Source organism: Bombina bombina, chromosome 2 (genome assembly GCF_027579735.1).
Source record: "Bombina bombina isolate aBomBom1 chromosome 2, aBomBom1.pri, whole genome shotgun sequence".
Classification (NCBI taxonomy): Eukaryota; Metazoa; Chordata; class Amphibia; order Anura; family Bombinatoridae; genus Bombina; species Bombina bombina.
In genome coordinates, this window is record NC_069500.1 from 1,249,737,784 (window position 1) to 1,249,765,520 (window position 27,737).

Below are 27,737 nucleotides of genomic sequence, written 5' to 3' on the forward strand. Positions count from 1 at the left end.
CATTGAAGCTCCTGGGCAGGTCATGGCTGGTGGACAAATGAGTGGCATATGCGTGTAGCCACCAATCACCTACGTCTTGCAATGTTTTGTAGCTAATAGAAAAATTGTCATTTTCAATTGCTCCAAGTAGTTTTTTTTGGTTTTTTTTGGAACGGGTTGTGGTTTTAATGTGCAAAAACATCTATTTCATATACATAAACAAACCTAAAGGAGGAATGTCCCATACATTTTTTACTCTGCAGATAGTATAGCAAGTAATTGAAAGCTCATTAAGGGGTAACCAATTTTATAGTACACTGTCCCTTCAAAGAGAAAGTACTGAATCACAATTTTGTACACAATAAGAAAACAGTAACAAACATAAAGCTGGAAAAAGTTTTATGATGAATATCTTGTTAGCAATAAGCCACAAAACAACAGCTGTTTATTGCAGGAAACTGTATGCAAAATATACAAATGTGTCTAATCAATAAAATCAGTTGAAACAGTAATTTATACAAATATAGGGCCAGATTACAAGTGAAGCGAAAATTAACGCTTCCGCTCAAGCATTAATTGTGCTAGAAGTTTTTTGCACTAGTCGGGTTTTGCTCGTATTATGAGTTGAAAATAAACTGTTTTCGCTCTTGCACTAACCCGCCAAATGCAAAAAGCCGAAGTTAGAATATCACATGTGCGTTCACGTATTCCCCTTACACGTGCGCAAACACAGTTGCATATTCTCATGTGCATTAAACCGACATGAAAATATGAATATTTCACGTTCCAATGTTCTGTACATAACAGAATAAGTTCTATTTATTCATAAATACATATTTCTACATATATCTGATGGTTTTTGGTACAATATATATCTATACCTATATGCAGAACATTGGAATGTGAAATATTTACTCTAAATAGATAGTTAAAACCTTTATTAAATATGAATATTGAATAAATATAAATTTTCATGTTTTCATCTACTTAATTGCAAAGGGATCCAATGCATATATATATATATATATATATATATATATATATATAAAAGAAGCCGCACTCAGGTGGTAAATTGCCATAGAACAGGCTAACAATGGTATTTAGCTGGTTGTTCATTCCTGTGAGTGCGCTTCTCTCTGTAGGTATTTAATCTCTCTAAAAGGAAAAAGGGGCAACCAGACGTGGACTCCTTGCTCAGTGTACTTAGAGGAATATGGCTACACTTCACTGACAAGGCCCAATGAAGGACGAAACGATTGTCTGGTGTGGCTGTGTACTTTGTTCAGAGAGAAATTGCCTGGTATTTCTGCACTGGACTGACCGTAATGTCAAAAGCATTACTGGGCTAAAAAGAAGCCGCACCCAGGTGGTAAATTGCCATAGAAAAGGTTAACAATGGTATTGAGCTGGTTGTTCGTTCCTGTGAGTGCGCTTCTCTCTGTATGTGTGTGTGTATATATATATATATATATCTATATATGTGTCTGTAAATACATATATACACATATAAATACATATGTACAAATATAAATACATATGTACACACACACACATATATATATATATCCGTAGTAAAGGTAGCACACCTTGTGGGATTAAAAGATATCCTTTATTTAAATACCGGTGAGTGCCTGCTTCTTTTTGTTTTGTATGCTTTGCCTGCTGCAGCACCCTGGTCAAAGATTTGTGAGTGCCATACTCTGCCTGGAATTATATATATATATATATATATATATATATATATATATATAATCCGTAGTAAAGGTAGAACTCACTGGGTCTTTAAATATTTAACTTTTTATTAAGTCTCCTGTAACGTTTCGGGGTTACCCCCGTCCTCAGACAGCATTACAAAAACAAACCATGTTTACTTACTTTTAAACCCTCCACCATAGGACTCGCTTCCCGCCATTGTAGGTGCCGTACCGGAAGTGACGTCACGTCTCAACAGCCCATGCTACTGGCCGGCGTGCTTTCGTTGTCAGGGTTACCGGGGCGCAACACCAGCAATCAGCTGTCAGGAGGCAGTCACAGTGTGCTGTATTAAAAACAAGATTAAAACATAATGGAACATAAGAACATTCTGTCAGCTAGTTTTTAGACAATATTAGTTATGGCTATATTATATTCCTGCAGTTTTCGTAAAGTAGCCTTATTAGTCAAAAATACACAACTCGCTCATTTAGAATAATAATTAATAATAATAATATATTAATAATTTCAAAGACTTACAGTGATACATAAATTGATTTGAATCGTACTATGCATGTCTATTATAAATTGGAATATATACTTAATTGTATTTATATCAAATAGGATTATACTATATGTGGAGCAAGAAATGCCCACTATATCAAAAATGCCATCCATATGTGTATATTAATGGTACCATTTTGTAATAGAAAGGGGATGGCCAGACAGGTATGACTAGTTATACTGCCATATATCCCTGCAAGAGCTGGTCATTCATTTACTTACATACTTGACTATTTATTAAAAAGACAAACATAATATATTATATTACATAAATGAGCGAGTTGTGTATTTTTCACTAATAAGGCTACTTTACGAAAACTGCAGGAATATAATATAGCCATAACTAATATTGTCTAAAAACTAGCTGACAGAATGTTCTTATGTTCCATTATATTTTAATCTTGTTTTTAATACAGCACACTGTGACTGCCTCCTGACAGCTGATTGCTGGTGTTGCGCCCCGGTAACCCTGACAACAAAGCACGCCGGCCAGTAGCATGGGCTGTTGAGATGTGACGTTACTTCCGGTACGCCACTGGTAACGGCGGGGAGTGAGTCCTATGGTGAAGGGTTTAAAAGTAAGTAAACACTGTTTGTTTTTGTAATGCTGTCTGAGGACGGGGGTAACCCTGAAACGTTACAGGAGACTTAATAAAAAGTTAGATATTTAAAGACCCAGTGAGTGCTACCTTTACTACGGATTCTGTACTTTATTTATACGTATGCACCCCGGGCAAGGAAAGCAGCTGTGTTGAATATTATATATATATATATATATATATATATATATATATATATATATATATATATATATACATACATATACATATTTAGAGTTCTTTGCCTGCCTTTTTTGCCTAACACCTGAGATTTCATATCTTTGAGCACTTGTAACTTTTGTGTGCAATATTTTTAAATTTTTATTAGATGGTGGATGAGTGTAACTATACTTTGTAATGTATATTTGATTTGTTTTGTGCTGAAGTTGTGGTAATCATTCTAGCGTAAATCATGATCGGGCTCAATCGATCGTGTTTACTTTCAACTCGTAATACGAGCGATAAGCACTACAAGCGCAAACACTCGCGATAAACCCCTTATCGTTCGGGTGCAATAGTTTGCTCTCCACTTATAATCTGCCCCTTAGTGGATATACTGTTTGATATCGATAAAATACGATATTTTAGTTATCAGAGAACAAAGTATTAAAGAGCTAATGTATTTCTTCAAGGAACATTAAAGGGACAGTAAAGTCATAATTAGACATTCATGATTTAGACAGAGCATACAATTTTAAACAACTTTCCAATTTACTTCTATTGTTTAATTTGCTTCCTTCTCTTGTTATCCTTTGCTGAAGTGTTTTTCTAGGAATGCTTAGGAGCAGCAAAGAACATAGGTTCTAGCTGCTGATTGGTTGCTGCATATATATACCGATTGTCATTGTCTCACCCATGTGTTCAGTTAGAAACCAGTAGTGCATTGATGCTCCTTCAACAAATGATACAAAGAGAATGAAACAAATTTGATAATAGAAGTAAACTACAAAATAATAGAAGTAAACTACCTAAATCATGAAAGAAAATTTTGGGTTTCATGTCCCTTAAACTCAAAATTAAACTTCCCATAAAATGTTAATTTATATATAATGAACAAAAAATGATAATGTACTTTCATTATTTATTTACCCACTTTCCTGGGTAAAATAATTTACATTAAATTAAGTAGCAATCGATGGTTATAAAATTATATATAAAAACTGAGATAATGCTATTGATTTTCTCAGATTACACAGTTAAACAGTTTATAACAGAGTTTGATTAGTTTCTATATTGTTCCTTTCTTTTGTGTTTCATCTAGTTAAAAAATACAGCGGGATATGTAAAAACAAAGGAAAGCCATGGATAAAATTCCATTTAACAGACAGCTGTAGGAAGAAGTAACGCACCTCATAGCACAATTTGAAGCCTGTATGAGTTTACTTCTGTGATGACAAACATAACCACGTTTGTCGCTTCAAAAACATACTACATAGATTTAATCTTTCACACTGCTTTATGGTGAAAATGTATAGCTCATTTTATAACAATTAAATAACATGAGAACTCATTTAAACTAAAAAAAGTGTCTAAAATAATTTGTTTCTTTTATATAATGTGCAAATTTGCGTACACACAAAATGAAGCCATTTTAAAGCTTCTAGACAGCTCTACTATATTTCTTTGTAATACTTTATACAAATGATCAAGCCAACGCTGTAATTAAACAAAGCTGAGTACTAAGATGTTTTGGAAGAGGAAGTCTGTATATGTGAAAACTGTAGAACAGGCATCAGTAGTCTGAATGCATCTTGGATATAGGTGGTGCTGTTGCCTCCCTACAAGAAAAAAAAACAGAGTAGATTTAGCATACATGTTTTTTTATCTTAGAAGTAATGTCAGGATCATACATAAATATACACTCCACATACACATTTTTAGCTAAGAAGTAATGTCAGGATCATACATAAATATACACTCCACATACACATTTTTAGCTAAGAAGTAATGTCAGGATCATACATAAATATACACTCCACATACACATTTTTAGCTAAGAAGTAATGTCAGGATCATACATAAATATACACTCCACATACACATTTTTAGCTAAGAAGTAATGTCAGGATCATACATAAATATACACTCCACATACACATTTTTAGCTGAGAATTAATGTCAGGATCATACATAAATATACACTCCACATACACATTTTTAGCTAAGAATTAATGTCAGGATCATACATAAATATACACTCCACATACACATTTTTAGCTTAGAATTAATGTCAGGATCATACATAAAACATAATTTATGAAAGAACTTACCTGATAAGTTCATTTCTTTCATATTGGCAAGAGTCCATGAGCTAGTGACGTATGGGATATAAATTCCTACCAGGAGGGACAAAGTTTCCCAAACCTCAAAATGCCTATAAATACACCCCCCACCACACCCACAATTCAGTTTAACGAATAGCCAAGAAGTGGGGTGATAAGAAAGGAGCGAAAGCATCAATAAGGAATTGGAATAATTGTGCTTTATACAAAAAAATCATAACCACCACAAAAAAAAGGTGGGCCTCATGGACTCTTGCCAATATGAAAGAAATGAATTTATCAGGTAAGTTCTTACATAAATTATGTTTTCTTTCATGTAATTGGCAAGAGTCCATGAGTTAGTGACGTATGGGATAGCAAATACCCAAGATGTGGAACTCCACGCAAGAGTCACTAGAGAGGGAAGGATAAAAATAAAGACAGCCAATTCCGCTGAAAAAATAATCCACAACCCAAATCAAAAGTTTTAATCTTATAATGAAAAAAACTGAAATTATAAGCAGAAGAATCAAACTGAATCAGCTGACTGAAGTACTTTTCTACCAAAAACTTCTTCTGAAGAAGAAAAAACATCAAAATGGTAGAATTTAGTAAAAGTATGCAAAGAAGACCAAGTTGCTGCTTTGCAAATCTGATCAACAGAAGCTTCATTCTTAAAAGCCCAGGAAGTAGAAACTGGCCTAGTAGAATGAGCCATAATCGTCTGAGGCAGGGATTTACCCGACTCTGCATAAGCATGATGAATCAAAAGTTTCAACCAAGAAGCCAAAGAAATAGCAGAAGCTTTCTGACCTTTCTTAGGACCAGAAAAGATAACAAATAGACTAGAAGTCTTTCTGAAATCTTTAGTAGCTCTAACCACATCCAAAGAATGCAAAGATTTTTCCAAAGAATTTTTAGGATTAGGACACAACGAAGGCATAACAATTTCTCTACTAATGTTGTTGGAATTCACAACCTTAGGTAAAAATTCAAATGAAGTCTGCAAAACCGCCTTATCCTGATGAAAAATCAGAAAAGGAGACTCACAAGAAAGAGCAGATAATTCAGAAACTCTTCTAGCAGAAGAGATAGCCAAAAGAAACAATACTTTCCAAGAAAGTAACTTAATATCCAGAGAATGCATAGGCTCAAACGGAGGAGCCTGTAAAACTCTCAAAACCAAATTAAGACTCCAAGGAGGAGAGATTGACTTAATGACAGGCTTGATACGAACCAAAGCCTGTACAAAACAATGAATGTCAGGAAGATTAGCAATTTTTCTGTGAAACAGAACAGAAAGAGCAGAGATTTGTCCTTTCAAGGAACTTGCAGACAAACCCTTATCCAAACCATCCTGAAGAAACTGTAAAATCCTAGGAATTCTAAAAGAATGCCAAGAGAAATTATGAGAGGAACACCATGAAATGTAAGTCTTCCAAACCCGGTAATAAATCTTTCTAGACACAGATTTACGAGCCTGCAACATAGTATTGATCACTGAGTCAGAGAAACCTCTATGACTAAGCACTAAGCGTTCAATCTCCATACCTTCAAATTTAATGATTTGAGATCCTGATGGAAAAACGGACCTTGAGATAGAAGGTCTGACCTTAACGGAAGTGGCCAAGGTTGGCAACTGGACATCCGAACAAGATCCGCATACCAAAACCTGTGTGGCCATGCTGGAGCCACCAGCAGAACAAACAAACGTTCCATTATGATCTTGGAAATCACTCTTGGAAGAAGAACTAGAGGCGGAAAGATATAAGCAGGTTGATAATTCCAAGGAAGTGACAACGCATCCACTGCTTCCGCCTGAGGATCCCTGGATCTGGACAGATACCTGGGAAGTTTCCTGTTTAGATGCAAATCCATCAGATCTATTTCTGGAAGCCCCCACATCTGAACAATCTGAAGAAACACATCTGGGTGAAGAGACCATTCTCCCGGATGTAAAGTCTGGCGACTGAGATAATCCGCTTCCCAATTGTCTATACCTGGGATATGAACCGCAGAGATTAGACAGGAGCTGGATTCCGCCCATGCAAGTATCCAAGTTACTTATTTCATAGCCTGAGGACTGTGAGTCCCACCTTGATGATTGACATACGCCATGGTTGTGACATTGTCTGTCTGAAAACAAATAAACGATTCTCTCTTCAGAAGAGGCCAGAACTGAAGAGCTCTGAAAATCGCACGGAGTTCCAAAATATTGATTGGTAATCTCGCCTCTTGAGATTTCCAAACCCCCTGCTCTGTCAGAGATCCCCAGACTGCTCCCCAACCTGAAAGACTCACATCTGTTGAAATCACAGTCCAGGTTGGACGAAGAAAAGAGGCCCCTTGAACTAAACGGTGGTGATCTAACCACCAAGTCAGAGATAGTCGAGTATTGGGATTTAAGGATATCAATTGTGATATCTTTGTATAATCCCTGCACCAAAGGTTCAGCATACAAAGCTGAAGAGGTCTAATGTGAAAACAAGCAAAGGGGATCGTGTCCGATGCTGCAGTCATGAGACCTAAAACTTCCATGCACATAGCTACTGAAGGGAATGATTGAGACTGAAGGTTCCGACAAGCTGAAACCAATTTCAGACGTCTTTTGTCTGTTAGAGACAAAGTCATGGATACTGAATCTATTTGGAATCCCAAAAATGTTACCCTTGTCTGAGGAATCAATGAACTTTTTGGTAAATTGATCCCCCAACCATGTTCTTGAAGAAACAACACAAGTTGATTCGTGTGAGATTCTGCAGAATGTAAAGACTGAGCAAGTACCAAGATATCGTCCAAATAAGGAAACACCGCAATACCCCGCTCTCTGATTACAGAGAGAAGGGCACCGAGAATCTTTGAGAAGATCCGTGCAGCTGTTGCAAGGCCAAAAGGAAGAGCAACAAATTGGTAATGCTTGTCTAGAAAAGAGAATCTCAGGAACTGATAGTGATCTGGATGAATTGGAATATGAAGATAAGCATCCTGTAAGTCTATTGTGGACATATAATGCCCTTGCAGAACAAAAGGCAAAATAGTCCTTATAGTTACCATCTTGAACGTTGGTATTCTTACATAATGATTCAAAATGTTTAGATCTAGAACTGGTCTGAAAAAATTATCTTTCTTTGGTACAATGAACAGATTTGAATAAAACCCCAGACTCCGTTCCAGATATGGAACTGGCACAATTACCCCAGATGACTCCAAGTCTGAAACACATTTCAGGAAAGCCTGAGCCTTTACTGGGTTCACTGGAATGCGTGAGAGAAAGAACCTTCTCACAGGCGGTCTTACCTTGAAACCTATTCTGTACCCTTGAGAAACAATGTTCTGAATCCAATGATTTTGAATTGAATTGATCCAAACAATTTTGAAAAATCGTAATCTGCCCCCTACCAGCTGTGCTGGAATGAGGGCCGCACCTTCATGCGGACTTGGGGGCTGGTTTTGATTTTCTAAAAGGCTTGGATTTATTCCAGACTGGAGAAGGCTTCCAATTGGAAACCGTTCCTTTAGGGGAAGGGTCAGTCTTCTGTTCCTTATTCTGACGAAAGGAACGAAAACGGTTAGCAGCCCTAAATTTACCCTTAGATTTTTTATCCTGAGGCAAAAAAGCTCCCTTCCCCCCAGTGACAGTTGAAATTATAGAATCAAGCTGAGAACCAAATAATTTATTACCTTGGAAAGAAAGAGATAGCAACGTTGACTTAGAAGTCATATCTGCATTCCAAGACTTAAGCCATAAAGCTCTTCTAGCTAAAATAGCTAAAGACATATACCTGACATCAATTCTAATGATATCAAAAATGGCATCACAAATTAAATTATTAGCATGTTGAAGAAGCTTAACAATGCTAAACACATTATGATCTGATACTTGTTGCGCTAAAGCCTCCAACCAAAAAGTTGAAACTGCAGCAACATCAGCCAAAGAAATAGCAGGCCTAAGAAGATTACCTAAACATAAATAATCCTTCCTTAGAAAAGATTCAAGTTTCCTATCTAAGGGATCTTTAAAAGAAGTACTATCAGCCGTAGGAATAGTAGTACGTTTAGCAAGAGTAGAGATAGCCCCATCAACTTTGGGGATTTTTTCCCAAAACTCCAATCTATCAGCCGGCAAAGGGTACAGTCTCTTAAACCTTAAAGAAGGAGTAAATGAAGTACCCAAACTATTCCATTCCCTATAAATTATATCTGAAATAGCATCAGGAACTGGAAAAACCTCTGGAATAACTACATGAGGTTTAAAAACCGAATTTAAACGTTTACTGGTTTTAATATCAAGAGGACTAGACTCCTCCATATCTAATGCAATCAACACCTCTTTTAGTAAAGAACGAATAAACTCCATCTTAAATAAATATGAAGATTTGTCAGTGTCAATATCTGAGGGAGAATCTTCTGAACCAGATAGATCCTCATCATAGATAGATAAATCAGAATGTTGACGGTCATTTAAAATTCATCTAATTTACGAGAAGTTTTAAAAGACCTTTTACGTTTATTAGAAGGTGGTATAACAGACAGGGCCTTCTGAATAGAATTAGAAACAAATTCTCTTACATTAACAGGAATATCCTGAACATTAGATGTTGAAGGAACAACAACAGGTAATGGATTATTACTAATGGAAATATTGTCTGCTTTTGAAAGTTTATCATGACAACTAACACAAACTACAGCCGGAGGAACAGTTACCACAAGTTTACAACAAATGCACTTAGCTTTGATAGTACCGACATCAGGCAGCAGCATTCCAGAAGTAGATTCTGATACAGGGTCAGATTGTGACATCTTGCAATATGTAATAGAAAAAAACAACATATAAAGCAAAATTATCAAATTCCTTAAATGACAGTTTCAGGAATGGGAAAAAATGCAAACAGAATAAGCCTCTGGAAACCAGAAGCAAAAAGAAACAAAGACTTAAATAATGTCAAAAAAACTGGCGCCAAGTATGACGCCCAGAATTTACAAAATATTTTGGCGCCAAAAACGTCTGCAACAAACACGAGCGTCATAGATGACGCAACTACATGAAAAACTCTCACCGGAAAAGACGTCATTAAAGTCAACAAACGTAATTCTCGCGCCAAAAAAGTCTCGCGCCAAAAATGACGCAATAAATTCTAGTATTTTTTGCACCTGCGAGCCTAACAGCCTGCAATTTAGAAAGAAAAGTCAAATTGAAAAATTTTCAGGTAAGAATTTTTTTTATTCATATGCATTTCCCAAAAATGAAACTGACAGTCTGTAAGAAGGAAATATACTGATTAACCTGAATCATGGCAAATATAAGTATAAAACATATATTTAGAACTTTACATATAAAGTGCCAAACCATAGCTGAGAGTGTCATAAATAAAATAAGACATACTTACCCAAAGACACTCATCTACATATAGTAGATAGCCAAACCAGTACTGAAACGAGAATCAGCAGAGGTAATGGTATATAAGAGTATATCGTCGATCTGAAAAGGGAGGTAGGAGAAGAATCTCTACGACCGATAACAGAGAACCTATGAAATAGATCCCCGATAGGATGACCATAGCATTCAATAGGCAATACTCCCTTCACATCCCTCTGTCATTCACTGCACTCTGAGAGGAAAACCGGGCTTCAGCATGCTGCAAAGCGCATATCAACGTAGAAATCTAGCACAAACTTAATTCACCACCTCCATAGGAGGCAAAGTTTGTAAAACTGAATTGTGGGTGTGGTGGGGGTGTAGGCATTTTGAGGTTTGGGAAACTTTGCCCCTCCTGGTAGGAATGTATATCCCATACGTCACTAGCTCATGGACTCTTGCCAATTACATGAAAGAAATATACACTCCACATACACATTTTTAGCTGAGAAGTAATGTCAGGATCATACATAAATATACACTCCACATACACATTTTTAGCTGAGAAGTAATGTCAGGATCATACATAAATATACACTCCACATACACATTTTTAGCTGAGAAGTAATGTCAGGATCATACATAAATATACACTCCACATACACATTTTTAGCTGAGAATTTATGTAAGGATCATACATACAGTAAATATACACTCCACATACACATTTTTAGCTGAGAATTTATGTCAGGATCATACATACAGTAAATATACACTCCACATACACATTTTTAGCAAGAATTAATGTCAGGATCATACATAAATATACACTCCACATACACATTTTTAGCTGAGAAGTAATGTCAGGATCATACATAAATATACACTCCAGTCCACATACACATTTTTAGCTGATAATTTATGTCAGGATCATACATAAATATACACTCCACATACACATTTTTAGCTGAGAATTAATGTCAGGATCATACATAAATATACACTCCACATACACATTTTTAGCTAAGAAGTAATGTCAGGATCATACATAAATATACACTCCACATACACATTTTTAGCTAAGAAGTAATGTCAGGATCATACATAAATATACACTCCACATACACATTTTTAGCTGAGAATTAATGTCAGGATGATACATAAATATACACTCCACATACACATTTTTAGCTGAGAATTAATGTCAGGATCATACATAAATATACACTCCACATACACATTTTTAGCTGAGAAGTAATGTCAGGATCATACATAAATATACACTCCACATACACATTTTTAGCTGAGAATTAATGTCAGGATCATACATAAATATACACTCCACATACACATTTTTAGCTGAGAAGTAATGTCAGGATCATACATAAATATACACTCCACATTCACGTCATGGAAGTCTGAGATAGAAAAACCTAGAACAGAAATTTCTCATGTAAGGTATATCACATGCATTGTTTTTTCCCCCCAATATAGAAAAAGTGTAGTACTTAGTTATCCAGTGCATTCAAAAAAGAAAAATCCCTTTGTAAGAAAAGAACATTCTGATGATAAATATTATAGGGCCAGCGTACACAAATTTTCATATAACTGCATGCAATATAATATTATAAATGTAATATTAACCAAGAAAAATAAAGTAATGTTTTTTATTTTACCACATGCAATACATTAAGGGAATATCGGAGTGCTTAACCAGTATCCTCTTTTTCAGTTCTATAAACTGAATAAGTAATTGCTAGTAATTTGATACATATCACCTTTATGCCACAATATAAATTAAAGATTTAAAGAGGCAGAGTCCCTGTTTCTGCAAATATTATAGTAGTGCCATCAGAACCTATACAAACCAAGATACTTTATAATGCCACCCAGCTACTTCGTAATGCCACTTGGCTGGCAAAATGTTCTGCGGAGAACACTAAGACTAATAGTATTTGTTGACTTACGTTTTATTGGAACTATGTGTGCTGATGGTGCATTTTCTGACACAGCATAACTTTGCATTCAAATGATTTGCTATAACTACTGTTTTACTATTGCTGGATTTTATTATTGGGTCACTATAGGTAATAAGCTACAATTTATGACTGTCATTATCCTATCCTTGGGGGAACATTCAAAATAAATCAATAAGAGTTTTACTCAGAGTGATTAAATATGGTTATTCTATTCTGATTATATATAGGTATAGATATATACAGATATATATAGGATTATCTATGTGCAGAACATTGGAATGTGAAATGTTTACAGTAAATACACAGTAAAACACTTTATTAAAATGAATATTGCAAACATATGTTTTTACATGTTTTCCTCTATTTAACTGCAAAGGGCTGAAATGCACTTCTATATATGTCTATATATGTGTAGTCACATATACAGTATAGATATTTATATATACATACATATCCATCTTTAGAGATGTATATGTATGTATCTCAATGTTAAAGCCATTTGGCTATCTTTTTTTCTAACACCTGAGATTTCATATCTTTGAGCTTTTATAACTTTTGTGTGCAATATTTTTTTTTTTAAATCATTTTTATTAGACAGTGTTACTATGAGTGTAACTTTACTTTGTAATGTATTTTTTATGTGTTTATGTGTTTAGTGCAACTTTTAAAGGGCCATGATACTCAAATTTTTAAATACTTGAAAAGTGATGCAGCATAGCTGTAAAAAGCTAGAAATATTACCTGAACATCTCTATGTAAAAAAGAAAGATATTTTACCTCAAAAATTCCTTAGTAGCCACATACCATTGTAATGAACTTCTAAGCAGCAAATCAGTATGTCTGTCCTGGGACAGCTAAGGGATTGAGTATCGTGCACTCTCATCTTATTTCCCTATTCAGTTTAAGGAAGTTTACTATGAAATCTCATGAGAGTTAAGTGAAATCTCATGAGATCACAGTAAAAGAGTTCATGACGCCGATTGGCTGCTGTTCATTTCTTCATTATTTTTTTTTCTAGCTGCAGCTGAGCAGCAGCTGAATTATAACTTTTTACTCAGAAACTTACTCTGCTGAGCTGAGGAAGTTGTGAGGTAAAAAATCTTCCTTTTTTACATAGAGATGCTCAGGTGATATTTTCCTGTCAGCTTTTTACAGTTATACTGCATCAGTTTCAAGTGATTTAGCATATGAGTATTATGTCCCTTTAACCAAAACTCTGAAGTTGCGGTCATCATTCTAGCGTAAATCATGCAAGTGCTCAAGTGATTGCATTTACTTTCAACTCGTAATACCAGCGCAATGTAACCTGCACGCAAATGATCGCAAAAACCCAATATCACTTTGCCCGCAAACGTTTGTGCTCCACTCGTAATCTGTCCCTTAGTAGGTACCAAAACACAATTTAGAATTATTATATTTTAAAGATTTAGAATTATGGTAAAAAAACGTGACAATTTACCTCCAACTGCACACTGTTGACCAATGGATTCAGGATTTCCGCCTTTGTATTGCTCTGTGAAAATTTAGAAAAATTAAACAAGAAATTAAACATGTCAAAACTACACAAACTATATAAATCTACCTTAATTAACTCTCCTATAGTGAAACAAAGTCCTTTATATTACACATATTCAGAATATTAATTTGATAGACTTTAAAGTTGAAACAAAACTTTCATGATTCTGATATTTCATGCATTTTTTTTTAAACATCTTTCCAATATACGTCTATTATCTAATTTGCTAAATTTGCTGTGTTCTCTTCTTATGGAAAACTTACCTAGGAAGGTTCAAGAGCAGCAATGCAGTACTGTAAGCTAACTGCTGATTGGTGGCTGTACATATATGCCTCTTTTCATTGGCTCATCTGAAGTGTTCGGCTAGCTCCCAGTAATGCATTGCAGCTCCTTTAACGAAGGATACCAAAGAATAAATAAAACTGTTAATAGAAGTTGTTTAAAATTGTATGCTATATCTGAATCATTATAGAAAAAAATGTTTATGTCCCTTTATAGAATATTATTTACATTTATTTTTATTACTCACACCACATAATGTTGACAAGAAAGAAATTTGCTGAGTTTCAGCAAAACTTGCTCTTCCCGGTCCCTGTGGGGCTTTCTTTATCTCATTTGGATAAATTGGTAATCTTTATGGGTCAGGCACTTGGGAAGCCTTACTCAAATATCTGAGCTGCTGTATATAGGATCATATGAAACATAAATCTTATGTATGCTTACCCCAGTTAACGTCAGGCAGCTGGAAAACTTCTTAGATAAAGACAAAACTTCTTTACACATGGCACCAGTTAGCCTGCAGAAACAGAGGCATTTTTACACTCAAGGCATTTGTCTTACTTGTGATTTATAAATGCTTAATCAAGGAGTAGTCTAAGACTTAAAAAATCATTAAATCTACAATTAAAACAAAATATCCCAAAAGCAGCCAATAATTACAACTTACATTGTATACAAAAAGTAAGCTCTCAACTTCCTAATTTAGTAATAAATAAATATTAGGTTTCTAATGTAAATCATACAACTATACAGTTTAATTAGTATAAAGCATTTGTACAGATTTGTCGTTCCAGGTTAAAAAAAGCTGCAAGTACTGGAGTTCAGACAACAAATACCAGCAAAATAAAGTAGTGGCCCTGTGCTTTGCGTGGCTATATAGGGCGTGGCCACATCTTGTAATGTCAGTGGACAATAACATACTTAGTTAACACTACTGTTTGGTCTTTCACCGGCCTTTCCACATCCTGTCCATGAAGTATTAATTCTGCCACTTTATGAAGCTGTTCAATGCAACGAGCCGTGACTTCTGCCAAGCTTTCAATTGACTGCTTATATACTTCCTAGAAGACAAAATGTAAAAAAAAAATAGCTGATACTTAAATTGTGGAGATTTATTTTAGATAATTTTCAAAGAAAGCATCTGTCCCCATGCTCTTATGGCAAGCATTTAAACTAATACAATGTTTTGGCATCTGCATAAAAATAAAACATATGGAAGGAGCTCTCATTAGATACAAATACTTAAAACAGTTTGGTTGTCTTGTATAACAAGGAGTTTTGCTATTCATCCCTTATGTATAATTCTTATAAGGTATTTAATAAAGTTTAGAACAAAGGTTTGGGATGGGTAAGATAATACATATTTTATAAAAATGGGGTTGGCTGTAAACGGCGGTCAGGCAGAAAAAGGCAGGTTGTGAAATGCAACTTTAGCAAAAATAAAGGAACCTCATCAATAAACAACTACAAAAACCAGGATTTGTGAACTATTGGTTAGTGATCAATATAGGTGTCCAGGGATCCAAATATGTAGTATCAAAAGAAGACTTGCTTGTATCAGTAATCTCTGTAGGGTGAAATTAAATTTTCAAAGTATTGTCATCATTAAAAGGACTCAACTCAGTGTTTTCAGTTTTATTAAACACCACTACACTACCTATCCTCTTACTAAGTTTAATGACTTAGTAGCTTTTCATTCCATTCTGGATAAATGTGTATGGCTCATTGGGGAGAGTCTTGGAGAACTGAATAAGAACTTCCTTTATCATATTATTTTTATTTTCCAAAATGAGTTTTCTAAGGAAAAAAATAGAAGTAGGCATATAACTTATAGGAGCACATACAACCTTCCTAATATGGATCCACAGTTCCAGATCGCTCTAATTACTGCATACTATATATTATTATTAGCTCACCAGTAAACACCACAGCCATATTATTATTATCCAAATCACTATATTTTATATTTCCATATCTAAAAATTTTTTTTTAAAGAAAGTGATGTAACATTTTTGAGGGTCGATCACAATTGGCGGATCTTTTTGAGGATTTTTGGCTGAAAAAGGGCACTTTTTGTTTTAATGCAATCCCAATAGTGGGTTTTTGGCCGTTTCTCTGAGGTGAGAACATGCTTTTGTTTGCCAAAAAAAGTTTTATAAGCTGAAATTTTCTTGGTGATTACAATCCATTTTCTTGATACTTTTCAACAAGTTTTAGAGTCCATTATACACTTATCAAATTTTACACCTAAAGACACTTTATAAAGTCTATAACTGGCCTATTTGACATCTTTGCAAGTATCTCAAGACAATATGGAATAATTATATTATTCTGCATATATGCAAAACACTCTGAAATGGCCACAGACAACATTTTGAAGGTGTATTTGTATACAAGGTCTAGATTAAGTAAAGATCTATTCAATGCTATTGTATAGTATGTCTGTATTAGGCAGGACACACATTTACATATATATATATATATAAATGTACATATTTATATGTATTTAATACGTGATATAGTAACTTACAAAAAAGAAAGTATGTATAGAAAAAGGGATAAGTGGGTGGTTGTTTATTGCGTGCCCGTAAATGGGCGAATTTGCCCATTTTCGGGCGTGTGATAAATTAGCACACCACTTATAATTTAGCCCTTTATAGTAACTCAAATGAACACATACAAATATTCTTGAGCAGTAAGTAATTCAGATCTTTATGATGAAAACTATCGTCTTGGATATTTGATTGCACAGAAGATGATTCACAGACAGAAATCATATTATTTTATCACATTTTTCTTAATGTTTTTAGTAGTGTTTTTAATTAAAAAACAATATATTGTACATCAAAATACATATGTTGTAGGTCAGTAGATAGGTTCACCTCTATATTCATGCTTTTCTTAACATCGTCTTTTTTTTCTTCATCTGATTTTGTTTCAGTATCTATCACATTCTCTTCATTTGGTTTAGTTTCTTGCTCGTCTACATAAAACATATCTAATGACACCCAATCACGAGCTTTCTTTATTGCCTTGTAAAAAAAAAAAAGAAAAAAAGAAAGTGTACATTAAAAACACAAATCCTCTTAGAATTTTCATTTAATCATAACCTTCCATTACTTCATTAGTAAATGATGCACTAATAGTAAATTAGTAGTAGTAAATTCAAAGAACAATGTAGGATTTTTTAAGTGGCATATACTGAAATTCAGTTTTTTTTAATGGAGTAAAAAATGTAAAAGAACAATCTGTGTACAATATAATAGGTTTGTATAATCCCAGCACAAGAAATCTTGCAAATATATGCAGTTAAAATGTCAGCTTTAGCACATGGGTGTCTAAAAGGAAGGCAAGAGGGGAGCAATGCCACTATTCCCAAAATTCTGCTCTTTAAATCTAAGCTTAAAGGGATATAAAACCCACAAATGTTCTTTTATTATTCAGACAGAGCATACAAATATAGAAATAAATCCAATTTACTTCTATTAAAAAATTAGCTTGGTTCCCATGATATTCTTAGTTGAAGAGATACCTAGGTAGGTGTCTGGAGCACTACATTGCAGGAAATAGTGCTGCCATCTAGTGCTCTTGCAAATGGATAACATTCTTGCAAAGCTGCTGCCATATAGTGCTCCAGAAATGGGCCGGCTCCTGAGCTTATGTCCCTCCTTTTCAACAAAAGATACCAAGCGAACGAAGAAAGATTGCTAATAGAAGTAAATTAGAAGGTTATTTACAATTGCATGCTCTATCTGAATCATAAAAGAAACATTTTGGGTTTCCTGTCCCTTTAACTACCAATATGAGACAATTTTTGATACCAATGAGCCACCATTTGCTAAATAATCTTCAGCTCATCTGTATAACACATAACTCTGCTTAATATGTTGTCACTGATATTAATTTTTTTCTAGCATTTTATTTTTTTCTACCTCTTCTTGTGCATGAGTCATATGTGCCAATTGCCTAGGCATATGCCAGCTGCACAGTTTAACTGCTTATGTATTACCCCAACATACTATGCATTGCATTGACATTTCAAAGTACAAACAGCAGTACTCAAATGAGAACAAAACAGCAATGTCCGATGTGGTTGACATTACTTGTTGTTGCTTGGCTAAGTGCACAGACTAAAAAATAATTTAGGTATGTAAACTTATAGCACATAAAATTTGGTCCTTCTCAAAATTAAAGGGGAATTAACACTAAATACATTTTGTTTTATAAGCATAGTATTGAGGTTATTATCCGCCTCCCTCTGGTCATGGGTGCCATTATGTTGACATCTAGCTTTCACTACATTCTAGTGTTGATGTGTTTGCACATATGCAGCAACTCTCTTTCAGATACCTACAGTGTAACCAAGGATCCAAAATGGCGCAACCATAATTATAGGGAGGTGCATGAGATGTATTTAGTGTTTGATGTCCCTTTAAATAAAAGCACAAGTTTCAGCTTTTTAAAGCAAATATAAAAAAACCTTATTCATTTTGTCAGGTGCGGCAGCAACATGTAGTTCAAAAAGGAGCTCTGTCAGCGTGCGGACAAATTCCTCTGTTTCTGCTTCTGAAAGGAAAAGTAAAATGATTGAGTTATTTCGTTTTAAAGCATATGTATATCATACAGCTAGCAAACTGATTCACATTCGTGTCCATGGTCAATGGATGCAGTGCCTATAAAAGTCAGAGGCGCTTTGCTTCATATTTCCTTATGAAGAAGAATTCATCAAGGAGACAACAGAATCCCCCCCCCCAAAAAAAAAATACTTGGTAACTAGCAAGCACCTTGTAATTTGGATTACAGGACATATCATAATGATGGTTTGTTTGAGAGTACAATGACAACTATAAATTATTAGACTTCATTATGTTGCAAGAGCCAGTATAATCAATATAAAATCTATAAAGCAGGCTGGTAATAAATTATTTCATCTCAAATATTTCAAAATGAAGATACTGTCTTATAATGTTATCACATGTGGTCAACAATCATCTCCTTATATTATACCCAATACCATGATAAACAAGTCAATACTATCTAATTAAATTGTTGGCTAACATAATGGGCACAATTTATCAATCATTTGAGGAATTCTCCTTTCTGTTCTCCTATCAGTGCTCCGCAGCTCTCCTTTGGAGAGGCGGTGCACCCGTATTTATCTTAAAAAAATGTGTTTTTTCTTTGCGCTTCTCTATAGGAGAGCTGAGGAGAACTAATGATACATTTCTCTAGTCAGATAAGTATCTGCGCCTTATTTATCACTGACAATAAGCAACTATTCTCCCTGTCAGTCATATATAAGCCAATAGAAATATTTATACAGCCTACCTAGTTGCTTTAACGCCCCTCTTCAACAAACTGTCATGTAAGAAAATAGATCTACATTTTCATTGGTTTTATTCTTCTATTTAAGCGTTTCTTTTATATCTTATTTTTATCCCCCAATAGATATAATTTTTGTGCTCTGTTATATATTATTTTGGCGATCCATTATATATATTTTTTTATCACTCCAATATAAATTATTATTGCGCTCCAATAAACATTATTATGGTGCTTTGTTATAGATAATTTTTGCACCTTTTAGAGCCATTTTTTGTATATTGCTTCTATAACTGGTAGAGAATAGATTTCTAATGCTGTTCTCCACAGTAGCTATGGAGAACTTTAATGCAGGAACTTGCAGGAGAACTTTCGGTCCACTATATGAGAATATAAATGATACATTTGTAACTAGGAGAATAAATGAGAACTATATGAAATACGACTAAAAGAATCTAATTTACCATTTTTTTTTGGAGAACGTGTTAGAGCCATCTTCGGATGGAAGACAGTTATTGACTACTGCAGAATATTATTTTACTATTATTATTTTAACAGTCAAACTAGCCCAATTTTAGATGCATTTTTGAATGATAAATAGGGGCATTATTTCTCATGAGAACTTTTAGGAGAAAATATAGGAGAATATGAATGATAAATCATGCTCAATATATCTACAGTATTAATTTTACGCATTACAGCCTCACAATGGAAAGCAATTCAGGATACAAGATCTCCTCCTACCATGTGAAAAACTATATCTGTTTAAAAATTAGATCCTACATTTCTTTATCTGTTATAGTCTTTTTTTGTGTAAATTACACATGGTTACCACTTTATAACCTTAGATTCTTAAAATATTAACATAACATTTATTTAGTACACTGTTTACCACAAAAATTAATAAAGTTTCCTGTTTAAAGGACCACTCAATGCGGTAGAATTACATAATTAACAAGTGCATAGTAAAAGGACAAGGCAATAACACCTACTCTGAACAGTAGATTTTTTTCTCCTATTTTGCCGGCCCACTACACATGTGACAGACATCAGCCAATCACAGACTAGTATATGTATACCCTGTGAGCTTGTGCACATGCTCAGTAGGATCTTGTTCCCCAGAAAGTGTGTGTGTAAAAAGATGGTGCAAAATTTAATAATGGAAGTAAATTGGAAAGTGTCTTAAAATTGCATGCTCTTTCTGAATCATAAAAACACAATTTATGCTTACCTGATAAATTTATTTCTCTTGTGGTGTATCCAGTCCACGGATCATCCATTACTTGAGGGATATTCTCATTCCCAACAGGAAGTTGCAAGAGGACACCCACAGCAGAGCTGCTATATAGCTCCTCCCCTTCCTACCATATCCAGTCATTCGACCGAAAACAAGCAGAGAAAGGAGAAACCATAGGGTGCAGTGGTGACTGTAGTTTAAATTTAAAAATACCTGCCTTAAAATGACAGGGCGGGCCGTGGACTGGATACACCACAAGAGAAATAAATTTATCAGGTAAGCATAAATTGTGTTTATTAAAATCACCAATGTGCTCTCTCCTGCTTGATCTTGGCAATCAGTCAAGGGAGCAGAGAAAACGGTGGAAACACATAAGCCAGGTTGAAAGACCAGGGCGCTGCCAGAGCATCTATCAGCGTCGCCCTGGGGTCCCTGGACCTGGATCCGTAACAAGGAAGCTTGGCGTTCTGTCGAGACGCCATGAGATCCAGTTCTGGTTTGCCCCAGCGATGAATCACTTGTGCAAACACCTCCGGATGGAGTTCCAACTCCCCCGGATGAAAAGTCTGTCGACTTAGAAAATCCGCCTCCCAGTTCTCTACACCTGGGATATGGATAGCTGATAGGTGGCAGGAGTGAATCTCCGCCCAGCGAATTATCTTTGAGACTTCTAGCATCGCTTGGGAACTTCTTGTTCCCCCTTGATGGTTGATGTAAGCCACAGTCGTCATGTTGTCCGACTGAAATCTGATGTACCTCAGAGTTGCTAACTAAGGCCAAGCCTGAAGAGCATTGAATATCGCTCTTAGTTCCAGAATATTTATTGGAAGGAGAGACTCCTCCTGAGTCCACGATCCCTGAGCCTTCAGGGAGTTCCAGACTGCACCCCAACCTAGAAGGCTGGCATCTGTTGTTACAATTGTCCAATCTGGCCTGCGAAAGGTCATACCTTTGGACAGATGGACCCGAGATAGCCACCAGAGCAGAGAATCCCTGGTCTCTTGGTCCAGATTCAGTTGAGGGGACAAATCTGTGTAATCCCCGTTCCACTGACTGAGCATGCATAGTTGCAGCGGTCTGAGATGTAAGCGTGCAAACGGCACTATGTCCATTGCCGCTACCATTAAGCCGATTACTTCCATACACTGAGCCACCGAAGGGTGCGGAATGGAATGAAGAACCCGGCAGGAATTTAGAAGCTTTGATAACCTGGACTCCGTCAGGTAAATTTTCATTTCTACAGAATCTATCAGAGTCCCTAGAAAGGAAACTCTTGTGAGTGGGGATAGAGAACTCTTTTCCTCGTTCACTTTCCACCCATGCGACCTCAGAAATGCCAGTACTACGTCCGTATGAGACTTGGCAATTTGGAAGTTTGACGCCTGTATCAGGATGTCGTCTAAATAAGGGGCCACTTCTATGCCCCGCGGCCTTAGGACCGCTAGAAGCGACCCTAGAACCTTTGTAAAGATTCTTGGGGCTGTAGCTAATCCAAAGGGAAGAGCTACAAACTGTTAATGCCTGTCTAGAAAGGCAAACCTGAGAAACCGATGATGATCTTTGTGTATCGGAATGTGAAGATAAGCATCCTTTAGATCCACTGTAGTCATATATTGACCCTCCTGGATCATAGGCAGGATGGTACGGATAGTTTCCAACTTGAATGATGGAACCCTGAGGAATTTGTTTAAGATCTTTAGATCCAAAATTGGTCTGAATGTTCCCTCTTTTTTGGGAACCACAAACAGATTTGAGTAAAAACCCTGTCCTTGTTCCTCTTTTGGAACTGGATGGATCTCTCCCATAACTAGGAGGTCTCGTACACAGTGTAAGAATGCCTCTCTCTTTATCTGGTTTGCAGATAATTGTGAAAGGTAAAATCTCCCTTTTGGGGGAGAAGCTTTGAAGTCCAGAAGATATCCCTGGGATATAATTTCCAACGCCCAGGGATCCTGAACATCTCTTGCCCACGCCTGGGCGAAGAGTGAAAGTCTGCCCCCCACTAGATCCGTTACCGGATAGGGGGCCGTTCCTTCATGCTGTCTTAAAGGCAGCAGCAGGTTTTTTAGCCTGCTTACCTTTGTTCCAGGTCTGGTTTGGCCTCCAGACCGCATTGGACTGAGCAACAGTTCCCTCTTGTCTTGCATTAGAGGAGGTTGATGCCGCACCTGCCTTGAAGTTTCGAAAGGCACGAAAATTAGACTGTTTGGCCCTGGATTTGGACCTGTCCTGAGGAAGGGCATGACCTTTTCCTCCAGTGATATCAGCAATAATCTCCTTCAAACCAGGCCCGAATAAGGTCTGCCCCTTGAAGGGAATGTTAAGCAGCTTAGATTTGGAAGTCACGTCAGCCGACCATGATTTAAGCCATAGCGCTCTGTGCGCCTGTATAGCAAAACCAGAATTCTTAGCCGTTAGTTTAGTCAAATGAACAATGGCATCAGAAACAAAAGAATTGGCTAGCTTAAGTGCCCTAAGTTTGCCAAGTATGTCATCCAATGGAGTCGCTACCTGTAAGGCCTCTTCCAGAGACTCAAACCAGAACGCTGCAGCAGCAGTGACAGGGGCAATGCATGCAAGGGGCTGTAGGATAAAACCTTGTTGACAAAATATTTTCTTAAGGTAACCTTCTAATTTTTTATCTATTGGATCTGAAAAAGCACAACTGTCCTCGACAGGGATAGTAGAACGCTTTGCTAAAGTAGAAACTGCTCCCTCCACCTTAGGGACTGTCTGCCATAAGTCCCGTGTGGTGGGGTCTATAGGAAACATTTTTCTAAAAATAGGAGGGGGAGAGAACGGCACACCTGGTCTATCCCATTCCTTAGTAATAATTTCTGTAAACCTTTTAGGTATTGGAAAAACATCAGTACACACCGGCACTGCATAGTATTTATCCAGTCTACACAATTTCTCTGGCACTGCAATTGTGTCACAGTCATTCAGAGCAGCTAAAACCTCCTTTAGTAACACGCGGAGGTGTTCAAGCTTAAATTTAAATGTAGAAACATCAGAATCAGGTATTCTTCCTGAGTCAGAAACATCACCCACAGACTGAAGTTCTCCTTCCTCAGCTTCAGCATATTGTGAGGCAGTATCAGACATGGTTCTTAAAGCGTCAGTATGCCCTGCATTTCGTCTAACTCCAGAGCTATCTCACTTACCTCTAAGTTCAGGTAGTCTGGCTAATACCGCTGACAGTGTATTATCCATGACTGCCGCCATGTCTTGTAAAGTAAATGCTATAGGTGCCCTTGATGTACTTGGCGCCATTTGAGCGTGAGTCCCTTGAGCGGGAGTCAAAGGATCTGACACGTGGGGAGAGTTAGTCGGCATAACTTCCCCCTCGTCAGATTCCTTTGGTGATAAATTTTTTAAAGACATAATATGATCTTTATTGCTTAAAGTGAAATCAGTACATTTGGTACACATTCTAAGAGGGGGTTCCACCATGGCTTTTAAACATAATGAACAAGGAGTTTCCTCTATGTCAGACATGTTTATACAGACTAGCAATGAGACTAGCAAGCTTGGAAAACACTTTAATTCAAGTTAACAAGCAAATATAAAAAACTGTACTGTGCCTTTAAGAGAAACAAATTTTGTCAAAATTTGAAAAACAGTGAAAAAAGGCAGTTACACAAACGAAATTTTTACAGTGTATGTAATAGGCTAACAGAGCATTGCACCCACTTGCAAATGGATGATTAACCCCTTAGTTAAAAAAACGGATAAAAAAACCGACATAGACGTTTTTTAACAGTCACAGCAAACTGCCACAGCTCTCCTGTGGCTCCTACCTTCCCCAATAAACATTTTTAGGCTCTTTAGAGATGTCCTTTAGCATTCAGGGAACTTCTGAGGAAAACTGGATGTCTCAGTCTGTAATTTTAACTGCGCAAAAAAGCGCTAAAATAGGCCCCTCCCACTCATATTACAACAGTGAAAGGCCTCAGGAAACTGTTTCTAGGCAAAAATAAAGCCAGTCATGTGGAAAAAATTAGGCCCCCATAAGTTTTATCACCAAGCATATATAAAAAACGATTAAACATGCCAGCAAACGTTTTATATAGCCTATATATAAGGGTATTACCCCTGAGAGAAAGCATGATACCAGTCATTATTAAATCACTGTATTCAGGCTTAACTTACATTTATCAGGAATCAGCAGCATTTTCTAGCATTTCCAATCCTAGAAAAAAATATAACTGCACATACCTGATAGCAGAATAAACTGAACGCCATTCTCCCTCTGAAGTTACCTCACTGCTCAGACATATGTGAGAACAGCAATGGATCTTAGTTACAACCTGCTAAGATCATAGAAAACTCAGGCAGATTCTTCTTCTATCTTTGCCTGAGATAAAATAGCACAACTTCGGTACTATTTAAAATAACAAACTTTTGATTGAAGTAAATAAACTAACTATTTTTCACTATTCCCTCTTACTACCTCCATGCGCGTTGAGAGTTGCAAGAGAATGACTGGATATGGTAGGAAGGGGAGGAGCTATATAGCAGCTCTGCTGTGGGTGTCCTCTTGCAACTTCCTGTTGGGAATGAGAATATCCCTCAAGTAATGGATGATCCGTGGACTGGATACACCTTACAAGAGAAAGTTTATTTTGACTTGAGTGTCCCTTTACGTACAAACTATATTCTGTGTGTGAACTCCTGTTCCACTACATTCCCAGAACAAACGGTTTAACCGGTTATGGTGAATGCATGCACCACTGTGTTACTTCTATTTCAGGCCAGTCGTGCCTTACCACAGCATTTGGAACCCAGTGACTTGTACACCTAATCCAGGCCTACAGTTGTTGGTATCTGCAAATATTGCTTTCACACTTGTCTTAATTCAGTATACAAAGTTTTATATGGTTTTATTTATTATGAAACAAACATACAGAAAATATTGTTCCATTTTGTAGCTTACTCAAGGTTTCTGATATCACTGTATGAACATTTACCTTTTTTTCATATTAACAACACTTTGGTAATTGTAATTCAGGATACCCCAACAACGTAACTTAAAGGGACTTTAAACCTCACATTTTCTTTCATGATTCAGACAGAGAATGCACTTTTAAATAACATTCCAAATTACTTCTATTATCTAATTTGCTTTATTCTTTAAAGAAATAGCAATGCACATGGATGAGCCAATCACATGAGCCATCTATGTGTAGCCTCCAATCAGCAGCTACTGGGCCTATCTAGATATGCTTTTTCAGAAAAGAATATCAAGAGAATAACGCAGATTAGATAATAGAAGTAAATTAGAAAGTTGTTTTAAATGTTATTCTCTATCTGAATCATGAAAGAAAAAAATGTGCGTTTAATGTCCCTTTAAGAAACCAAGTTGACAAATGTAAGTACAAAACAACCAATTGCAATTGGCTATATTGTATTTATAATGATATACTGAAATGCATAATGATTTTACTTATAATTATACTATTTCATGTTGCGTGAGAGCCATCTTCAGATGGAAGACAGTTATTGACTACTGCAGAATATTAGTTTTACTATTATTATTTTAGTGAATGGTACAATTAACGCTGACCTATCATGCATATTTTTGTACCATTCCAGTGAGGGGAAGAACCCAAAGTTTTCTATTTCCACGCCAAATTGGGAACAGACATCACACATTAGACACACTTTAAAATACTCTGCAACACAGACCACTTAAAGGGACATTAAACACTTTGAGATGGTAATGTAAAATGATAAATCATATACTACTTTATTTTGTCCCTTTTTCCTGTAATTCCATTCTGAATTTGTGAGCATTTCAGTTCCTGTTAGAAATGGAAGTGCAGAACACTGTACTATTCCACACAGTCATTGGCTGCACACTCTAGTGACCTAATTATAACTGTCCCTAATTGGCCACAGCAGAGATAGAAACCTAAGTTACAACATGGCAGCTCCCGTGGTATTATAGACATTAAAACTTTATACTTTTATCACTATTTAAACAACTAATGAAACTTTAAAAAATAAATAATATATATATCTACATGTTATTCTCAGACTAATCTTTTCTTTGAATGCATCATTCTATCTAGCATGTATTTAGTGTTTAATGTTCCTTTAAACCTAACTAAAACAGATTAAACTGAAGGCTGGGAGATGTGTCCAGAGCTCTAGACCTAAAAACAAATTTTAAGATGTTAGATAAAATAATGCAACATGACCCACTAAATATCATTTTCTTACAACATGATCACTCTTTGCAAAACAAAATATATATCAGATTGTTTTAGAATTAGCGGACTTTACCTTTGTCACTAGTTTCATCAGCTTCAGCTTCCTTATCAAAGTCTTTCTGAATGAAAATCTCTTTGATGGCGATAAGTTCTGCTTTAAGAGTCTCCAACTCTTTATCTTCCAGTGTTGATAAATACGACTGAACCTAATGAAAATAGTGATTTTATTAATGTGAAATACACAATAATCTAAAAAAAGCAAAATTAGATAAATGTTATTAAGTATTAAAGCCTTCCGGGTGCAAAAGAGAGACAACATTTATTTATTATTATTAATCTCAGTTACAATAAGAACTTGAAAAACAATGGCACAAACGTGTTTAATGCAGCTATGACAACAAGTGCAGTGTGGGTAATTGAATTCGCAATCCCTCAGCTAGCTCACACTCCAAGAGATATGCAGACAACTAACTGCGCACTGGGATCAACAAACAGGCTCCAAAAATATATAGTATATTAAATAGACTTTTCTTTTCACAGTAGGTTAAAAAATGACCACAGTACATATTTGAAAATGTACCTGTAATAGTAACTAACTACATATACTTTATAGCACACTTCACCTTCTAAAAACAAGTTGAATACAAATCTTTCAAAAAAAAGTTTACTTTAAAGGGACATTAAGAACTTTGAAATAGTAATATAAAATGATAAATGATAATATATATATATATATAT

At 35.8% G+C, this 27,737-nt stretch overlaps 1 protein-coding gene across 3 annotated transcripts in view; it reads right to left on the reverse strand.

Annotated features, from left to right (window-relative positions):
* Window positions 1-4,271: 4,271 nt before the first annotated feature.
* FAM114A1 (family with sequence similarity 114 member A1) overlaps window positions 4,272-27,737 on the reverse strand; it is a 66,665-nt gene continuing 43,199 nt past the window's right edge. For 2 of the 3 annotated variants that reach the window (XM_053704058.1, XM_053704057.1), the window contains exons 8-14: window positions 27,073-27,205; window positions 18,706-18,791; window positions 17,108-17,257; window positions 15,147-15,286; window positions 14,670-14,742; window positions 13,890-13,943; window positions 4,272-4,612 (exon numbers count right to left, since the gene is read on the reverse strand). In XM_053704058.1, coding sequence (XP_053560033.1) covers window positions 4,514-4,612; window positions 13,890-13,943; window positions 14,670-14,742; window positions 15,147-15,286; window positions 17,108-17,257; window positions 18,706-18,791; window positions 27,073-27,205 — 735 coding nt within the window. In that variant the 3' untranslated portion in view covers window positions 4,272-4,513. The remainder of the gene's footprint in view (window positions 4,613-13,889; window positions 13,944-14,669; window positions 14,743-15,146; window positions 15,287-17,107; window positions 17,258-18,705; window positions 18,792-27,072; window positions 27,206-27,737) is intronic. The other variant, XM_053704059.1, reaches the window with a different exon arrangement.